This window comes from Oncorhynchus clarkii, chromosome 32 (assembly GCF_045791955.1).
Source record: "Oncorhynchus clarkii lewisi isolate Uvic-CL-2024 chromosome 32, UVic_Ocla_1.0, whole genome shotgun sequence".
NCBI classification, from domain to species: Eukaryota; Metazoa; Chordata; class Actinopteri; order Salmoniformes; family Salmonidae; genus Oncorhynchus; species Oncorhynchus clarkii.
Genome location: NC_092178.1, coordinates 15,005,817 through 15,026,607, shown reverse-complemented (window position 1 = coordinate 15,026,607; position 20,791 = coordinate 15,005,817). Strand labels below are relative to the sequence as shown.

At 45.0% G+C, this 20,791-nt stretch overlaps 1 protein-coding gene across 2 annotated transcripts in view; it reads left to right on the top strand.

Moving 5' to 3' along the window:
• LOC139392229 (potassium voltage-gated channel subfamily KQT member 4-like) overlaps window positions 1-19,189 on the top strand; it is a 108,229-nt gene extending 89,040 nt beyond the window's left edge. The window contains exons 8-14 of one of the 2 annotated variants that reach the window (XM_071140064.1): window positions 58-146; window positions 1,003-1,128; window positions 4,793-5,022; window positions 5,187-5,286; window positions 10,393-10,524; window positions 10,670-10,814; window positions 15,224-19,189. In XM_071140064.1, coding sequence (XP_070996165.1) covers window positions 58-146; window positions 1,003-1,128; window positions 4,793-5,022; window positions 5,187-5,286; window positions 10,393-10,524; window positions 10,670-10,814; window positions 15,224-15,427 — 1,026 coding nt within the window. In that variant the 3' untranslated portion in view covers window positions 15,428-19,189. The remainder of the gene's footprint in view (window positions 1-57; window positions 147-1,002; window positions 1,129-4,792; window positions 5,023-5,186; window positions 5,287-10,392; window positions 10,525-10,669; window positions 10,815-15,223) is intronic. The other variant, XM_071140065.1, reaches the window with a different exon arrangement.
• The last annotated feature ends 1,602 nt before the right edge of the window (window positions 19,190-20,791 follow it).

The following is a 20,791-nucleotide window of genomic DNA, read 5'->3' as shown; positions in this document are numbered from 1 at the left end:
AATTTTTCTTTAGTGGCTTAACGTGTTCCTGCGTGTTTCTGTGTGTGTGTGTTCCAGGCTGCTTGGCGTCTGTACTCTACTGATGCTCAGCACTCCTACCTGACAGCCACTTGGTACTTCTATGACAGCATGCTTCCATCCTTCAGGTAGGTACTCCCTTCTTCTCCTCTCCAATAATGCCGTTGTTGTGTGTTGGTGCTGGTCGACCCATGAATTTAACCATCCCCACTGTACATGAAATTAAAAGGACAAGATGTTTGTACAGGTAGATTTGACTTAGGTGTGACTTGGAGTAGCAAGCGTGTCTCACCTATCCTAAAATAATGTGGTTTTGAAAGCCAGCTGACACTGCTAACCGGTTGAACATTGAGAGAGCATTGTAGGGAGGTGAGGAGAGGCTGTACAGATGAATTATAGGATCTAGGAAGAGAACCTAAATGTAACTTGCACCTACATATAATTAACATGACACACACACATGAACATACACACATGAACGTACACAAATATACAACAATGATCAATATCCCAGCAATTGAGTTGCTTTTACCAGTGGTGACCGTGGGCATTCTATCTTCCTGGTCTAAAATGGTGGGGTGCACTTTCATTCGTTTTCATTCTCCCTTTTTAAGTTATTACAGGTTTCTTCCGGCCTCAAATGTGACTACCACCATTGTTTATCTTTATTATTTCTTAATATTGTATTCTCTTATTTTATTTAAGTATTTACATATTAATTTGACTCATTTAGTTTGTTTAAAAAGAGGGGGACTTTTATGACTTACATATACCTTTTTTTGCCTCTTAGCTCTGTGTCCAGTGACAAGCAAAGTGTGTTGATGGTGCCATCAATATTTGTCATACTTAATTTTGATAAATTACATATGAATTATCCCCACCTTTTTTATGTTTTGACCCTTAATTTGACATCCTTTTTATGTTTTTTTTGTTTTTTGTTTTGTTTCTTGCTTTCTTTGTTTTTTTTTGTGCACATGGGGTCAGAGAACTGACACTACTGTTCAGTCACCTTCAGCGACGGCGTAGCGCCAAGAATGTCCTTCACAACTCCCACAACACCCTGCTGTCCGGGCTACGGCCCTACAGCTCCCCCTACCTGTCAGGGGACAGGTACGCACCACCACACACACACACATACACACAGATAAACGACAGCCCGATATATAGAGGCACACCGACATATAAATACGCAAGAAAAGATCACCGTGACACATGCACTAATTTGTATCAAACAATCTCTCACCAGAGGATGCCGCAGGTTTTACTCCTTATAGCAGCGAGCTGGTTTAGAAAGAAATGCTGGCTGTTCCCTGGTCTGTGGTTCCTGTGTGGATGTACTGTTGTGTATCTAACCACCTGTCACAAATACTGATTCTAAATCTGTGTGTAATTAACAGCACCGCTGGCTCCATCTCTGTCTGCCTCTCATTCACTTTCCTCGTCTGATTCATCTTCATGTCAACTCTATCACCCTCATCAATTCATCCCCTCTTTCTCTCCTTTTTGTCCCGCTCTCTCTCTCTCCTGTCATCCGCTTCTTTTCCATGTCATCCCTCCATCAACCCTGTTCTCAGGAAGGCAGAAGTCCCTAGCAGGTTTGTTCTTCTGAACATATGTGTCTCTGCATTCTCTCTCTGACAAATCCAGCTAGGAAGTGGTCCTCCATTGTAATGGGAAAAACAATGGGACACAACCCAGCATGTCAGATACATACAATAACATGCCATGTTTTCCATGATATATGTTTGGTCTTGTAGCCCCTCAGTATGAACCAGATGTATGCTGTATTTGCCATACAGTTGATTGAATAGTACTGCATGTACTGAAAGACATTAATAACACATTGATGGCAGTGTGTCTCCCAAATCAAGAAGACAATGGTTAGGTGTGGAGCTAATTATTTTCGACCTTCTGGAACGGGGGCTGCAGTCTTATTATGGATATACTCCGGTGAACTGCTTCCTCTGCAGACTCTCCTGCTGCCTACAGTACACCCCCAACTCAACACCTCCCTCCTCCATGGGTGTGTGTCAATACATTTGCAAACCTTCAAAGTGAAAGGAGACTAGGAAAGGATGCCATTTAAGACTGTTGAGTTGCAGTACTGGGCTACCCCCCCACTTCACCCTCTCCTTTTCACCTCCCTCAGCCCCTCACCTTTTATGATCTCACTGCCTGCGTACCCTGTCTCTGCTCCCCTTTTTCCTCCTCTTCTTTCTCTCATATCTTCCAATTCTTCTTTCCTCCTCTCTCTCCCCTTCTAGCCCCCACCCCCTCTTCTTCTTCTCCCCTCTTCCTCTTCCCTTCCTCCTCTACTCTTCCTCTCCTCCTATTCTCTTCACCCTCCTTCTGCCTTGTGTGTTTCCTCAGTCAACTCGTTTCTAAAAAGCGGTCTCTTCTGGATTCACGCTGGCCGTAAGCAGCAGAGGTATCCACGGTGACAAGCCTCCCACCCCCCCCCCCCCCCTCCCATCCTTCCTTACTCACACATTCACACTACCCCCTTCCCACTCTGCCTGAGGGTCCCACAGCCTTCTGGCCCAGTGCAGTGGGTGTGTCTCTGTACATTTTCAAGGGGACCAACTCCTTATTGAAAGTGGGATATTTCAAGGGGACCAACTCCTTATTGAAAGTGGGATATTTCAATAAGGAGTTGGTCCCCTTGAAATATCCCACTTTCAATAAGGAGTTGGTCCCCTTGAAATATCCCACTTTCAATAAGGAGTTGGTCCCCTTGAAATATCCCACTTTCAATAAGGAGTTGGTCCCCTTGAAATATCCCACTTTCAATAAGGAGTTGGTCCCCTTGAAATATCCCACTTTCAATAAGGAGTTGGTCCCCTTGAAATATCCCACTTTCATTAAGAATTTGGTCCCCTTGAAATATCCCACTTTCAATAAGGAGTTGGTCCCCTTGAAATATCCCACTTTCATTAAGAATTTGGTCCCCTTGAAATATCCCACTTTCAATAAGGAGTTGGTCCCCTTGAAATATCCCACTTTCAATAAGGAGTTGGTCCCCTTGAAATATCCCACTTTCAATAAGGAGTTGGTCCCCTTGAAATATCCCACTTTCAATAAGGAGTTGGTCCCCTTGAAATATCCCACTTTCAATAAGGAGTTGGTCCCCTTGAAATATCCCACTTTCAATAAGGAGTTGGTCCCCTTGAAATATCCCACTTTCAATAAGGAGTTGGTCCCCTTGAAATATCCCACTTTCAATAAGGAGTTGGTCCCCTTGAAATATCCCACTTTCATTAAGAATTTGGTCCCCTTGAAATATCCCACTTTCAATAAGGAGTTGGTCCACTTGAAATATCCCACTTTCAATAAGAATTTGGTCCCCTCGAAATATCCCACTTTCAATAAGGAGTTGGTTTTAGTCTCTTCATTTAGCATAGTGTGAAGACACTTGTCATTGAGGATGGTCATCAGGCTGAAAATGGTTGTAAATTGCACATTTGATAGTCACATTTTGGAATTGATCTTTGAGAATGGGAAACACTGCTCTGGTGTTGAAATCTTTGCCTGGGCCTTTACTGTGTGAGAAGAATGACAGGGTGTTCTGTTCAAAGGATAACTTTCTTTCAGTGAACTGGATGACACAATAAACCATGCATTCTTTATTAGAAAACAAAGGAATTTGTTTCATGGTTTATGTGGATCTAATGTCAGCATTGGCCTCCTCACACACTTACAGATTTTACAGCATATTTCATAATTTTTACAGAAGGTTCTGACAAATAAAACATATTTTTTGAATGAAAAGGTCAAATAATTAGCAAGTCACACATGCTGTTTTCTTAATAGTGTTGCATGACCGTTACTTGTTAATTGCACACATTGTTCATGCATGCATTCTTTGATCACTTCTGCTCTGTAGTGAATTATGGAGAAAGGGTTCAAATGATCCTGCATGCAATGCAACCATATGCTTGTTGCATGCAGAAACATTTCCCTCCCCTGATCGTTTTTCCCCTTTCGTCTGCTAAAATGTTTCTCTTCAAATCCTTTGCTCAGTATGCCGTGCATGTCTTTGGAGGGTTCATCTGTGTTTTTAACCCTAGCACATCCATTTTTAATTTCCTTTCCAATGGAATGCAAAGGGCTAACAGTAATTAAACATCTTACTCTGTCCACCCTCCCCTTCTAAGTCATCCTGAGCATTTCAGCTCCAGCGTATGAAATGCCGTTTCCCATAATACTTTTCCAGCTACTTAAATATTACATTTAAATGGCAGGCCAGCGCACAAACAAGGGTTATATCAGCGTAAACAACATGTCTCTAATCGTTCTCTGGTGCGTGACGTTTGAAATGCTTTGTGACTTTGTAACATGTAAGTGGTCACCGAGTGTACGTCACAATTTGCTCCCTATTCCCTATATATACCTATACCCCCCCAGTCAGCCAGTCAGTCAATAAATCCGGCAGTAAATCAGCCAGTCAGTCAGTCATGCCTGTGTGACATCTCCGTCTGAATGTCTGTCTCTGTTCTCTCTGTGCTTTGTTGGTCATTGAGTTTGTTGTGTGTGACTGTTTTTAATGGGAGTCAGTAGCTACGCACTATCTAGTGTACTGCTGTCTGTACCTGCTAACTACCTGGGACTGCTTCTCTGCAGATTGGCTAAACTCAGTGTCTAAAACAACTGGATCGTCCACTGGACACTATGAACCTATAGTCAATGAGGAAAATCACACAACAGAACTCTAAGGTTGTCCTAAGTGGCAGATAAACATGTAGACACAAGTTAATTTCCTTCGTTGTTTCAGCAGCAGCAAAATGGGATTCCGGGACAGGATGCGGCTGAACAACTCCCGTTCGTCCCAGGCGAGCCGGAACAAGGCGTCCCCACTGCCTCCCGGGACAAGTGTCCGCCAGTCGCCCAGCACGGACAATGTCCCAGAAGCCACCAGTCCCGGAAAGGTGCAGAAGAGCTGGAGCTTCAACGATCGCACGCGGTTCCGCACCTCCCTACGACTCAAACCCAGACCTCCTGCAGACGGTGGGAACTGGGACTTGACTCACTCACACAAACACACACTCTCTACATTTACATACACTTAAACAGTACATACTCACATACTGTCTCTCTCATGTATGTTATTGTACTCACTCACTCCCTCCCTCTCACCCTTAATAACTATATTATTGCTGTCCTGTCTCCAGTGGAAGGAGTAGGGGAGGACAGTGTTGAAGACAAACCATATTGTGATGTTGCCATGGAGGAGGTGATCCCAGCAGTGAAGACCTTGATACGGGCTGTTAGGTGAGTCCTACAACCCCTCTCACAGCACCCCTACCTGTCCCCACAGGGTATCTACTGGTCCACATCATGATGGAACCAGGTCACCTGCCTCCTCTGGTCCTATTGTCGCAATAGGCCCGAGTATTATATTTGGGCCTACAGTACTTCATGTTATGGTGGATGGAGTAAGATGAATGGTTGGCTTTTCCAGTGGACTCTGGCCGTATGCAGTTTCAGCTGACGGTAGGGAAATGTCCTCTTTAGTGTGGTAACTGATCCTTCCTGCCGCAGGCCAGCTGCTTGGCTCTGACCTTGTCAGTCAGTCAGGGCCTGGAGGGCAGCTGACAGAGCCGTGATCATGGAGAGTCTATTGCAGAGCTCCATGTTAATGATACACTGTGTGTTTTAGCGATCACTCCCTGGCCCCCAAAAATAGACAAACATGACATCACTATACTAGTCTCTATTGTACAGTTATTTTGTCTCGTCTTACTTTGATGGAAATTATCATAAGAATTTGTTGACCAAAGTCTTCATATAACATTGTTTTAAAGGTAAGATTGTGCATGCTGTGGTGTAGTCGTGTACATAGACCACCTTTCTATGCCCACAAGGGAACTTCCAATATTAGGAAAAACTAGCTACGATATAAGGAATGGAGAAAGAATGGTGTGAAGGAACGAGAAAAATGCCTAGCTGGCAAACCTATGCACTAATTAACGGCTCCATGTGTTCAGGGGGGGGAAAACACGACCCCGTGAGGTTTCTCTGTGCTTAACCATGTAAATATCCTGGAGGGATACCTTCATCGCTCTATACACACGGACGCACGCACATGCAAAACTTATTCCACTGAGGGAGGCAGAAAAACACTACAATTGCCAGCAAACAACTGTCAGTGAGGCAGGTATGTTGGTCTGTGGGTAGTTGGTGTGAGTGGATTGTAATTGAACCACTACTGGCAGATCCCAAGGGTCAGCCATACAGACACACAGCATCTTTCATGTTGCATCAGACTGTGTGTGTGTTTCCATGTGTACACTGTGTACAGTATTCTATAAGTATGAGGGGTTATGTGAGTGCATGTGTTTATATGAAAGGGTTAGTGGATTGGGTCTGGATTCATTTGAGTGTAGGCCCTATTAGCTACCATGCTGAAACGTGAATATTCTTTGTCGACACTACATCACTGTAGAAACACTGGAATCTTATGTAAGACTCCACACGTAAGATTGATGTCTTTTAAGAAGCCGGTAGATATTAGCATCGACTGTATTGCTGAGGCTTCACTATAGGAAGGCTAATGTAGTTAATCAGCCTGCCTACTTGCCTGTGTAAATGTGTGGTGTTTGGGATATGCAGGGATGGTGAGAGAGGAGGAGGAGAGAGATCTGCATACTTGTTGTAGTACTCTACTCAAACTAATCAAGTTGTGCTAAAGCCACTAGTAGTCAACTTCTGTATTTCTGCACAGTTGTGAACATTTTATATTTTTGAAACTGTTTTATCCAGAGTTCGTAAAGTCAACCATTTGCCTATTGTTTGATCCTCCGTGTTAAGAGTTTTAAAGAAGTGATAGTTCCATTCCTCTGCTTTTAAAGTTAGAAGCTGTTGATTGAGCTCATATAAGCAGGAGTTCCTATTTTGGTGTTAAAGACAGCAGGTAGCCTAGCGGTTTGAGCATTGGCCCAGTAACGTCGCTGGTTTGAACACCCGGAGAAGACTCTTGAGCCAACAAGGTGAAAAATCTGTCTATGTGCCCTTGAGCAAGGCACTTAAACCTCATTTGCTCCAATGGCGCTGTACTTACTATGGCTGACCCTATAAAACAACACAATTCACTGCACCTATCCTCCATCACAACCCACTTCACTGCTGTTGCCATGAGTCATTCACATAAAACCAAACCAAAAATGACCGAATGCTGACTTGAATATGTTTGGTCCAGATCTCAATAACTTTTTGGTACTGATTCCCTACCAGAGCCCCTGAGCCTGTAGCTAATGATTTAGTGCACCCAGCTATGCCCCTATACCAGGTAGCTGCAGTGGGAATACTTCAGGCAGCCAATGTATTAATACGATCATACCACTCGATGAAGAGAGAGACTCAGCGCTTTGAAGAACCCCTTAGAGGATGGAAATAAAATGATATTTGTCTTTCTTTTTCTTGTTCATTCCTTTCTACTTTTCCTTACTCTTTATTTTACCCACACCTGAAACCCACCCGAACAGAAAAAAATATGCATCTACCTGCAAAATAAAAAAAAATATCTTGCAAAAATATTTTTGAAAAACTCCGTAGTCATCAAGAGCGCACTGTGAGGAAGGAGGAAGGGTGCGCTGACGGCTTCTGTGGTACCAGCTGTCGACCACCACCCCTCTTTTCCTACTTTCTCTCTCTGCAGAGCAGAAGAAAGAAGAGGGAAAGGGGGATAAAGAGGAAAAGTGTGTGTTTGCCATCAACACACTAGCGTTGCAGCACAGCGTTGCAGCATATAGCACTAAACTGCCATTGCACATGCCAGTTGTTCAGTTGCCAACAATGGTTAACACGTTTCCACGTTACATTGTGTTCCATATCCCTGCTGTGATTGTGTGTCTGTTTCACCAAACCACCACCACTACAAATGTAATGTGTGTGTCCTCCCCCTGACAGAACACACTGATATTAAAGAGGTCTTAGCCCATCTGTGTGTGAGAGATAGTGTTTCCTCATAAAACAGCCCCCCTCCCCACCTGCCTCGCCCTCCCTCCCCTCTCTGCCCACTCCGACTCATGGAGCAATCCATCACGGCTTTGTTTGACAGGTTAAGTGCGTATGTTTGGCTACGCTAACATTTGGTGTTTCCTGCATTCTGCCGAGCCAGCACCTCAGTGTTCGGGTGTCTGACTACTCTCCTATAGTGTGACAAGCAGCCAGAACTCTGCCCAGTATATGTTCAACACTCTACAGCCCCAACACACTCTTTACTTCTCTCTAGGAAAGGCCAACGATTGGTGGAGGGTGGATGTGAATATAATTAGCTTTTTACACTGGGAGTCAGAGCATCAGTCTCTGTAACTGTGGGGCCACCACATACATACACACACACACACACACACACACACACACAGCTGACTCGCTAAGAGGAGGTAGACGAGACACACACACAGGGGTCCACCTCGTGTGTGTGAGAGATGCTGACTAAGCAGAGGGACAGGGTGTGCAGAAAACTGAGTGTGTCCCTCCTTGTACAGTTCCCCGGAATAAGGGTGTCTATTAAAGATATGCACAGTGCCTTGGGAACGTATTCAGACCCCTTGACTTTTTCCAAATTGTATTAGGTTACAGCCTTATTTCTAAAATGGATTACATTTGTTTTAAAATCCTCAGCAATCTACATATAATACCCCATAATGACAAAGTGAAAACAGGTTTTTAGACATTTTTGCAAATGTATTAAAAATAAAAAACAGAAATCTTATTTACATAAGTATTCAGACCCTTTGCTATGAGACTCGAAATTGAGCTCAGGTGCATCCTGTTTCCATTGATCATCCTTGAGATGTTTCTACAACTTAATTGGAGTCCCACTGTGGTAAATTCAATTGATTTGGGCATGATTTGGAAAGGCACACACCTGTCGATATAAGGTCCCACAGTTGACAGTGCACATCAGAGCAAAAACCAAGCCATTAGGTCAAAGGAATTGTCCGTAGAGCTCCGAGACAGGATTGTGTTGAGGCTCAGATCTGGGGAAAAGAACCAAAACATTTCTGAAGCATTGAAGGTCCCAATCATTCTTAAATGGAAGAAGTTTGGAACCACCAAGACCGGCTAGACTGAGCAATCAGGGGAGAAGGGCCGTGGCCAGGGAGGTGGCCAAGAACGCGATGGTCACTCTTACAGGTCACTCTTACAGAGTTCCTCTGTGGAGATGGGAGAACCTTCCATAAGGACAACCATCTCTGCAGCACTCCATCAATCAGGCCTTTTATGGTAGAGTGGCCTGACGGATGTAAAAGGCACATGACAGCCTGCTTTGAGTTTGCCAAAAGGCACCTAAAGACTCTCAGGCCATGAGAAACAAGATTCTCTGGTCTGATGAAACCAAGATTGAACTCTTTGGCCTGAATGCCAGGTGCCACTTCTGGAGGAAACCTGGCATCATCCCTACGGTGAAGCATGGTTGTAGCCGCATCATGCTGTGGGGATGTTTTCCAGCGGCAGGGATTGGGAGACTACTCAGGATCGAGGGAAAGATGAACGGAGCAAAGTACAGAGAGATCCTTGATGAAAACCTGCTCCAGAGTGCTCAAGACCTCAGACTGGGGTGAAGGTTCACCTTCCAACAGGACAACGACCCTAAGCACACAGCCAAGACAACACAGGAGTGGCTTCGGGACAAGTCTCTGAATTTCCTTGAGTGGCCCAGCCAGAGCCCAGACCCAATCGAACATCTCTGGAGAGACCTGAAAATAGCTGTGCAGCAATGCTCCCCATCCAACCTGACTGAGCTTGAGAGGATCTGCAGAGAAGAATGGGAGAAACTCCCCAAATACAAATATTCCAAGCTTTTAGCATCATGCCCAAGAAGACTTGATGCTGTTAACCGCTGCCAAAGGTCTGAATACTTACGTAAATGTAATATTTCAGTCTTGTATTTTTTTAAATAAATGAGCAAACATTTCTAAAAAATAGTTTTTGCTTCGTCATTGAGGTATTGTGTGAAGATTGATAAGAAAAAAATATTTGATCAATTTTAGGATAAGGCTGTAACGTAACAAAATGTGAAGAAAGTGAAGGGGTCTGAATACTTTCCGAAGGCACTGTATACAGTCAGTGTTCTATACATGGCTCTACATATGTCATTGGTAATACAGAACCAATGCCATTGTCAAAGTCCACAACAAAGGGGAATCCCTGCAGTCCTCCAGTGGTTTCCTTTAATGAGGCCATTTGTGAATAATATTGACACGGTCACTTTGGCTGCAAATCCCACTTAATCACACCTACGTAGTGGCATTGATGACGTGCATGACTTGTTTCATGGTTTAACACTTTTGCAGTATGCACTGGTTTTATTCTGCAGTGTGAGGCACCCACAGGCAACACATTCTAGTAGATCTCTACTTGTGTGTGTAGGATTCTGAAGTTCCTGGTGGCCAAGCGGAAGTTTAAGGAGACTCTGCGTCCATACGACGTGAAGGACGTCATAGAGCAGTACTCTGCTGGACACCTGGACATGCTGGGGAGGATCAAGAGTCTACAATCCAGGTACACACACACACACACACAACCTACAACAGTTGGAGACACAGTGGATTCGTTCCACACACACTCTATCATCAGTAGTAACCATAACACCACTAAATGAACCATTTTGATAATGATTGTTGTGTGTTGTCCTGGTCCTCCCCAGAGTGGATCAGATAGTGGGTCGTGGATCGTCCTACCAGCCAGATAATAAGAAGGTGAGGAGTGAGAAGGGAGAGAAGACCCCTCCAGAACTAGACCTTATGGACGAGCTCAGTATGATGGGACGTGTCATCAAGGTGGAGAAACAGGTACAGAGCTCCAGTACAGTAGGTTGATCATCATGTTAACGCACGGCCACGGCCACCACTTTGAGACAGGAAAAACCCTGATCATCAATGCGTGACTCCCCTGATTAGGCTAATATTCCATGTACACTGAGCAAAAATACAAACGCAACATTTAAAGTGCTGGTCCCATGTTTCATGAGCTGAAATAAAATATTCCAGAAATGTTCCATACGCACAAAAAGTTATTTCACTCAAATTATTTTGCCACACATTTGTTTACATCCCTGTTCATGAGCATTCCAAATCAAATCATAGTTTATTTGTCAGGTGCGCTGAATACAACAGGTGTAGGTAGACCTTACAGTGAAATGCTTACTTACAGGTTCTAACCAATAGTGCAAAAAAGGTATTAGGTGAAAAATAGGTAGGTAAAGAAATAAAACAACAGTAAAAAGACAGGCGGGGGGGCACACAATGCAAATAGTCCGGGTAGCCATTTGACAGGGATGTAAACAAAATAGACCCGTAGCACTCACGTCCGTAGCCATGAAGTGCTTTGAAAGGTTGGTAATGGCTCACATCAACACCATTATCCCAGAAACCCTAGACCCACTCCAATTTGCATACCGCCCAAACAGATCCACAGATGATGCAATCTCTATTGCACTCCACACGGCAATCGCTCGGCCTCTGACCGCAAGGCACTACAGAGGGTAGTGCGAACGGCCCAGTACATCACTGGGGCCAAGCTGCCTCCTGTTCAGGAGTCTTATGGCTTGGGGGTAAAAACGGTTGAGAAGCCTTTTTGTCCTAGACTTGGCACTCCAGTACCGCTTGCCATGCGGTAGTAGAGAGAACAGTCTATGACTGGGGTGGCTGAGGTCTTTCACAATTTTTAGGGCCTTCGTCTGACACCGCCTGGTGCAGAGGTCCTGGATGGCAGGAAGCTTAGCCCCAGTGATGTACTAGGCCGTTCGCACTACCCTCTGTAGTGCCTTGCGGTCAGAGGCCGAGCAATTGCCGTACCAGGCAGTGATGCAACCATGTTGCAGCTGTAGAACCTTTTGAGGATCTCAGGACCCATGCCAAATCTTTTTAGTTTCCTGAGGGGGAATAGGCTTTATCGTGCCCTCTTCATGACTGTCTTGGTGTGTTTGGACCATTCTAGTTTGTTGTTGATGTGGACACCAAGGAACTTGAAGCTCTCAACCTGCTCCACTACAGCCCTGTCGATGAGAATGGGGGCATGCTCGGTCCTCCTTTTCCTGTAGTCCACAATAATCTCCTTAGTCTTGGTTACGTTGAGGAATAGGTTGTTATTCTGGCACCACCCAGCCAGGTCTCTGACTTCCTCCCTATAGGCTGTCTCGTCTTTGTCGGTGATCAGGCCTACCACTCTTGTGTCGTCTGCAAACTTAATGATGGTGTTGCATGCCTGGCCATGCAGTTGTGGGTGAACATGGAGTACAGGTGTGGACTGAGAATGCACCCCTGGGGAGCTCCAGTGTTGAGGATTAGCGTGGCAGATGTGTTGCTACCTACCCCCACCACCTGGGGGTGACCCATCAGGAAGTCCAATATCCAGTTGCAGAGGGATGTGTTTAGTCCCAGGATCCTGAGCTTAGTGATGAGCTTTGAGCGTACTATGGTGTTGAACGCTGAGCGGTAGTCAATGAATAGCATTTTCACATAAGTGTTCATTTTGTCCAGGTGGGAAAGGGCAGTGTGGAGTGCAATAGAGATTGCATCATCTGTGGATCTGTTTGGGCGGTATGCAAATTGGAGTGGGTCTAGGGTTTCTGGGATAATGGTGTTGATGTGAGCCATTACCAACCATTCAAAGCACTTCATGGCTACGGACGTGAGTGCTACGGGTCTATAGTCATTTAGGCAGGTTACCTTTGTGTTCTTGGGCACAGGGACTATGGTGGTCTGCTTGAAACATGTTGGTATTACAGACACAATCAGGGACATGTTAAAAATGACAGTGAAGACACCTGCCAGTTGGTTAGCACATGCCGGAGCACACATCCTGGTAATCCGTCTGGCCCTGCAGCCTTGTATGTTGACCTGTTTAAAGGTCTTACTCACGTTGGCTACGGAGAGCATGATCACATAGTCTTCTGGAACAGCTGATGCTCTCATGCATGCCTCAGTGTTGCTTGCCTCGAAGTGAGCATAGAAGTGATTTAGCTCGTCTGGTAGGCTCGTGTCACTGGGCAGCTCGCGGCTGTGCTTCCCTTTGTAGTCTAGTAGTCTAGTCTAATAGTTTGCAAGCCCTGCCACATAAGACGAGCATCGGAGCCGGTGTAGTATGATTCGATCTTAGCCCTGTATTGACACTTTGCCTGTTTGATGATTCGTCGCAGGGCATAGCAGGATTTCTTGTAAGCTTCCGGGTTAGAGTCCCGCACCTTGAGAGGCCTACCCTTTAGCTCAGTGTGAATGTTGCCTGTAATCCATGGCTTCTGGTTGGGGTATGTCACTGTGGGGATGACGTCCTCGATGCACTTATTGATAAAGCCAGTGACTGATGTGGTGTACTCCTCAATGCCATCGGAGGAATCCCAGAACATGTTCCAGTCTGTGATAGCAAAACAGTCCTGTAGTTTAGCATCTGCTTCATCTGACCACTTTTTTTATAGACCGAGTCACTGGTGCTTCCTGCTTTAAATTTTGCTTGTAAGCAGGAATCAGGATGATCGAGTCGTGGTCGGATTTACCAAATGGAGGGCGAGGGAGAGCATTGTATGTGTCTCTGTGTGTGGAGTAAAGGTGATCTAGAATTGTTTTCCCTCTGGCTGCACATTTAACATGTTGATGTTAATTTGGTAGAACTGATTTACGTTTCCCTGATTAAAGTCTCCGGCCACTAGGAGCACCGCCTCTGGGTGAGTGGTTTCCTGTTTGCTTATTTCCTTATACAGCTGACTGAGTGTGGTCTTAGTGCCAGCATATGTCTGTGGTGGTAAATAAACAGCCACGAAAAGTATAGCTGAAAGCTCTCTAGGCAAGTAGTGTGGCCTGCAATTTATCACTATACTCTACTTCAGGCGAGCAAAATCTAGAGAATTCCTTAGATTTCGTGCACAAGCTGTTTACAAATATGCACAGACCCCCCCCCCGTGTGCTGTTCTATCTTGCCAGTGCAGCGTGTATCCCGCTAGCTGAATATCCATCTCGTCATTCAGCCACGATTCCGTGAAACATAGGATATTACAGTTTTTGATGTCCCGTTTTTGATGTCCCGTTGGTAGGATATTCGTGATCGTATCTCGTCTAATTTATTGTCCAATGATTGCACGTTGGCGAGTAGTATTGACGGTAACGGCAGCTTGCTCATTCGCCTTTTTCGGGTCCTGACCAGGCATCCAGCTCTTTGTCCTCTGTACCTGCGTTGCTTCCTCTTGCAAATAACGGGGATGTCGGCCCTGCCGGGTGTTTGGAGAAGGTCTTGTGCGTCTTGTATGTTGAAGAAAAAATCTTTGTCTTAACCCGAGATGAGTGATCACTGTCCTGATATCCAGAAGCTCTTTTTTTGCCGTAAGATACGGTTGCAGAATCATTTTGTAGAAAATAAGTAACATTTTATCCTTTGTCAAGATATTCAATCCACCTGAAAGGTGTGGCATAGCAAGAAGCTGATTAAACTGCATGATCATTACACAGGTGTGCTGGGGACAATAAAAGGCCACTCTAAAATGTCCAGTTTTGTCACACAACACAATGCCACAGATGTCTCAAGTTTTGAGAGCATGCAATTAGCATGTTGACTACAGGAATGTCCACCAGAGCTGTTGCTAGAGAATTTAATGTTCATTTCTCGACCATAAGCCGCCTCCAACGTCGTTTTAAAGAATTTAGCAGGACGTCCAACCGGCCTCACAACCGCAGACCACGCAGCCCAGAACCTCCACATCCGGCTTTTTCACTTACAGGATCGTCAGGGGAGGGGGGGGGGGGGGGGGGGGGGGTGCTGAGGAGTATTTCTGTTTGTAATAAAGCCCTTTTGTGGGGAAAAACGCATTCTGATTGGCTTGGCCTGGCTCACAAGTAGGTGCCGTCCCAGGCCCACCCATGGCTACGCCCCTGTCCAGTCATGTGAAATCCATAGATCAAGACCTAATTTATTTATTTAATTGACCGATTTCCTTATATGGACGGTAACTCAGTAAAATCTTTGAAATTGTTGCATGTTGCATTTATAATTTTGTTCAGTATAATATAAGGGTTAGTGCATGATTTCTCAATTTATGCTTGTATTTGTCTAATGATAATTATTGGGTTAGTAGTACTACTAACTGCCATTTAGCTTTGTAATTTATAATGAAATACCCAGTAAAAAATACTATAATAATCATTGCTCATTAATAATGTCATAAATAGATTTTAGTGCACAAAATAATTAGTGTGTGTTAATCTCTGTACAGGTGCAGTCGATAGAGAACAAGCTGGACCTCCTTCTTAACTTCTACACACAGTGTCTGAAGAAAGGCTCCTCCAACTTCACCTTGTCCTCCCTGTTAGAACCAGACCTGACGTCAGACTACCACAGCCCCACAGACCATCGTGACATTTTCCCCTCTGCCAACACACTCAACATCTCCCACTCAGAGTCCAGCAACATAAAGTGACTGGTATTGTACTCACTGACTGAGGCTGGGGCTGAGTCTGGGAATGAACTGGGTCCACCGCTATTCCCTCACCACAATGGCCCTGAGATGTCATGTCACAATACTGAACTGTAGCAGCACCCCTGGAGCAACCCACTATGCCCATAGCTCTTCCCACTAATCACCAAACCAATTTGATTCCTAACTTTGGAGGTCTGACTCCTTTAGGAATTCACAGTCCACACCTTAGGACCCACACTTTTTACCATTGACTGATCCTCATCTTTAATAATTTCTCCCTCCACATACACTACGTGGCCAAAAGTATGTGGTCAACCCTTCAAATTAGTGGATTCGGCTATTTCAGCCACACCCATTGCTGACAGGTGTATAAAATCGAGCACAAAGCCATGCAATCTCCATAGACAAACATTGGCAGTAGAATGACCTGTACTGAAGAGCTCAGTGACATTCAACGTGGCACCATCATAGGATGCCACCAAGTCAGTTCGTCATATTTATGCCATGCTAGAGCTGCCCTGGTCAACTGTAAGTGCTGTTATTGTGAAGTGGAAACGTCTAGGAGCAACAACGGCTCAGCCCAGAGGTGGTAGGCCACACAAGCTCACAGAACAGGACTGCCAAGTGCTAAAGCGTGTAGCATGTAAAACTCGTCTGTCCTCGGTTGCAACACTCACTACCAAGTTCCAAACTGCCTCTGGAAGCATTACCAGCACAAGGACTGTTCGTCGGGAGCTTAATGAAATGGGTTTCCGTGGCCGAGAAGCTGCATACAAGCCTAAGATCACAATACGAGATGCCAAGCGTCGGCTGGAGTAGTGTAAAGCTCGCCACCATTGAAGCAGTGGAAATGCGTTCTCTGGAGTGATGAATCACACTGCATTCTGGCGATGACAGGAGATGGCTACCTGCCCGAATGCATAGTGACCTGGGGCTGTTTTTCATGGTTCAGGTTAGGCCCCTTAGTTCCAGTGAAGGGGCATCTTAACGCTACAGCATACAATGACATTCTAGAGGATTGTGTGCTTTCAACTTTGTGGCAACAATTTGCCAAAAAAAGGCCCTTTCCTGTTTCAGCATGACAATGCCCCCGTGCACAAAGCGAGGTCCATACAGAAATGGTTTGTCGAGATCGGTGTGGAAGAACTTGACTGGCCTGCACAGAGCCCTGACTTCAACCCCATCGAACAGCTTTTGGGATGAATTGGAACGCCGACTGCGAGCCAAGCCTAATCGCCCAACATCAGTGCCCGACCTCACTAATGCTCTTGTGGCTGAAAGAACGCAAGTCCCTGCAGCAATGTTCCATCATATAGTGGAAATCCTTCCCAGAAGGGTGGAGGCTGTTATAGCAGCAAAGGGGGGACCAACCCCATATTAATGCCCATGATTTTGGAATGAGATGTTTGACGAGAGGGTGAACACATACCTTTGGCTATGTGGTGTATTTTAAATCATCTGCTCCGTTTTAGAGCCCCCACTAGTGGAGTCTTCATCATACTATCCTTTCTCTGTTTACAAACCAGCACCCATCAACCCTAACTACTCCTCACATGAAGCCCTTCACTCACACCCTCCCTCCACACCCTCCTCCCTTAATCCTCTCCCTTCATATGGCCATAGCCCTATCCAACCCTAACCCAGCCTCAAGTGAACCAGTGGAGTCCCTACTGAATATGCATACACTGGCCACCAGAGGGTACCATCTGAGCAGAGTCCTGGCCCGAAGAAGAGAGAGAACAACACTACTACTTGACCACTTAACACTACTAACTGACCAGTTTCACTCACCAACCACATCATATATACTGTATCTATCTATGCCTTTTCCTAAATATCAACCCAAGTTTGGGTTTTGTACATTTTTTACACGGTTTGGTGTTCTGTTATCCGCTCAGATTTTTTTCTCTACTTGTTTCCTAATTTGTGATCAATAGATTTCCAGATGAACCAGTGAACTGCTGCAGCTCTCCAACAGTCAGAATAGCTTTGATTTGTTTGATTAGTTCTCTAATCTGTTGCTATAGGAGACGGACTGTCTCTAAGCTTCTGATGAATGTACTGTGTGCGCCCTGTTCTGTCCCCTCCTCTCATCCTCACCACACCTTCCACAGCTCAACTCAACTCTCTTTCTGAGGCACTGCAAAGACGTCATGTCCCCATCTACTCCACTGTGGGGATACCCAGACTGGAAAAAAGGCCCAAAAATGGACGACTCGTCATGAATAGAAAGATGAAAACCACAGCCATTTCACCAAAACATCAGCCCTCTGTCCTTGCCCTCCAGTCCAGGTTGTTTCATGATACTCGTTCTACAGTTCTACAGTATGCTGTCCTGAAAAGAGATGGACTAGGTTACAACAAGAGAAGAACTTAGGCCTCGTGTGTGACACTTGTTCCATCCCTCTTTGAAGTACATCCATGCCACTCCGATAGCCTCCCGACTCATGATTCTCTATACAAAAAGCCCTCTCTGCAAAAAAAGCAAAGAGAAAGTGACTCCTTGAAACAGCCAATATGGTATTGCATAATAGTGAGAGAAAGACTGGAAGTTTTCCAAATCAGTTTTGGAATGGGGACTCTCTCTCTCTCTAGCATTGTTTCATGGGATTCGGAAGAGATTTTACACGTCTTCACAAAGGGTCAGGTTAAAGGGGTTATTGTATGTTTTCTACCTGTTGATCTCTTTAAAAACCTCTGTCTTGCCGCCCACCCCTCAGACATGCGTGTTCCTCAGACCAGACCAAAGGGTAAGAAAACACTGACCCCAAGTCAGACTATAGAGGGTGATGTCCCTTCTCTCTGTATCAGTACTCCTTCATTCTCACCCGTCTTTGTCACGTAGTATCTCACTCCTGTGTTTTATGTCAGCTGGTTTAGGCCAGCCAATCAGCTCATGTCTATGATGAGATGTTTTCCAAACCAACCAACTATCACACATTCTTTGGCTGCTTTCCAACATCAACACTAGCATACTACTTAAAGTGCATGCACCAACCATAATAGCTTCAAAGCAGTGTGCCAGTGTGGATGTTGGACCAGAGCCTTACTTTCTCTCATTGTCGATAGAGAAATCTTGTCTCGTTGATTCGCCCAACACACGCACCTTCTCATGATGCACGTCGAGTGAACAGACTGAGTACTGCTGGTGTGATGCAGCCAGTCGTGTGAATGGTACAGTCAGGCGGTGGCTGATAAGATAATGCCTGGGAGGCATTCATCCATGTCAGAAGCATGATCTCTGGTACTGTAGCCTCTCCTATCTATGCATGTGTCTTAGCCAATAGCTTTATAAATAATTCTTTACTGCATCTAACCGTGGCAGGATTCAATGCAGACGTCCTCCTTGCTTTATCGACAAGAGAGAGTCCACTTTAGCCGTATGGTGTATGGTTGTTTATGGTTCGCTGACAGACCCTAAACAATGTTTTGTAAAGATTTTCTAATGGACAGAACTGGAGAACACTCACCCCAAAGTTATATTCTTGTACCCACTGTAGTGGACACTGGCACCTGAAGAGACTCCTGTAATTACTGTGATCAGAGTACTTGTAAGTCGTCCTTTCTGTTTGTTCATACACTCCACCGCGTCTCCTCTGACAGCTAAAATTACATGGGCCATTTCTATGATTGTATTTTTGTGGGGGTTTTTATTGTTTAAAGTGAATGTTAGTTTTGAGTCCGTTATGAATGTGTCCCATTTTGTTTTTTGATATTGTTTCCTATAAAGTTTAATAAATGTAGCATTTTTGTCAAGTCAAATTGACGATGCATGACTGTTCTCAGACACTCCCATACTTCACACACACAGTCCCAGAGCTCAACGATTGATTTAACTGTTAGTCATAATTGCATCCGGCCCTAACAATGGAGGACACTTTCTTTTTCTCAGAATCACAGTTCTCTGTTTTCAGCCAGTACAAGCAAGTCTCTGGCACCATGAGAGGCTTGGACAAATGAATTAGGTTCAATCAAGCCAACAGTTAGTTGATTCAGGTGCTTAATGTACCATTCAAAGCGTCTGGAGATTCTGAAGCATTTTACGCTTGGGACATCTGGTGTTTTTGTTGACGACAAGTGACTGTTCTGAGTTAGACAATGGCAAGACCACATTCAGTAGGGCCTAGAGATTCAGTTTGGCATCATTTCATTACGTATGTATTGTTGGATGGTAAATAGCTTTTTGTTATTGTCCTTAAATAGAAGCCATGCCAAATTATGTCCAATCAGTTAATTGTTCATTCAGTGGTAGACGGTACACACTTATCCATATTAGACTGATGTGTCGCTTTACATGCTATAGTTTTTTTAGAGTTAAATATCTTGATCTGGGCCTCCCGAGTGGCGCAGCGGTCTAAGAGACTGCATCACAGTACTAGAGGCGTTACTACAGACCCGGGTTCATTCCCGTGCTGTGCCACGTCCCATAGGACGGCGCACAATTGGCCCAGTGTCGTCCGGGTGAGGGGAGAGTTTGGCTGGTGGGGCTTTACTTGGCTCATCGCGCTCTAGAGACTCCTTGTGGTGGGCCGGGTGCCTGCGGGCTGACCCCAGTCGCCAGTTGAACAGTTTCCTCTGACACATTCGTGTGGCTGGTTTCAGAGTTAAGATGGTGGGTGTTAAGGAGCGCGGTTAGGCGGATCATGTTTCGGAGGACACATGATTCCACCTTCGCCTCTCCCGAGCCCGTTGGGGAGTTGCAGTGATGAGACACAATCTACTTTCAGTGGTGTTGAGTGGCTACAGCACAGTACAGAACGATACGCCTTACATAACACAATATAACTTTGAGAAGGAAATCACAGAAAATGTATATTTTCATTGCAATCTCAGTCCCTTACTATGCAACGACATACACTCAACAGAGTCAACAGCTTGAACAAGCCCTTACATTTTTTTCCACAAGACTGATTACAGAAACAACTGATTGGAATGAACGTATCAATTGCAAGTGTATCGTTTTAAAACTGAATCATTGCTCCTCTATTCAAATTCTGTCACATTTTAAGCTGGGACTGGAGGCATGACCTTTAGCATCCCACAGTGACCGTACTGACCCTGCACGTCACCCTGCCTTCCCTTGATACACATTAGCTTCTATAGGAACTGAGATAAGCACAGCTCTGATTTTCTAATCAACACGAAGGCTGAGCATGATCTAATCTTCTGCATGTTGTCTTACTGTCCCTTTCAAGATTCCATCCTCTGTCTGCGTCCCAAAATGGCCCCATATTCCCTATCTAGCGCACTGCTGTTGACGAGAGCCTGAAGGGCCCTTGGTCTAAAGTACTACACTATATAGGGAATAGGGTGTCTTTTGAGATGGCCCCTCTGACTTGCTGCCCTTCCAACATTCCATCCATC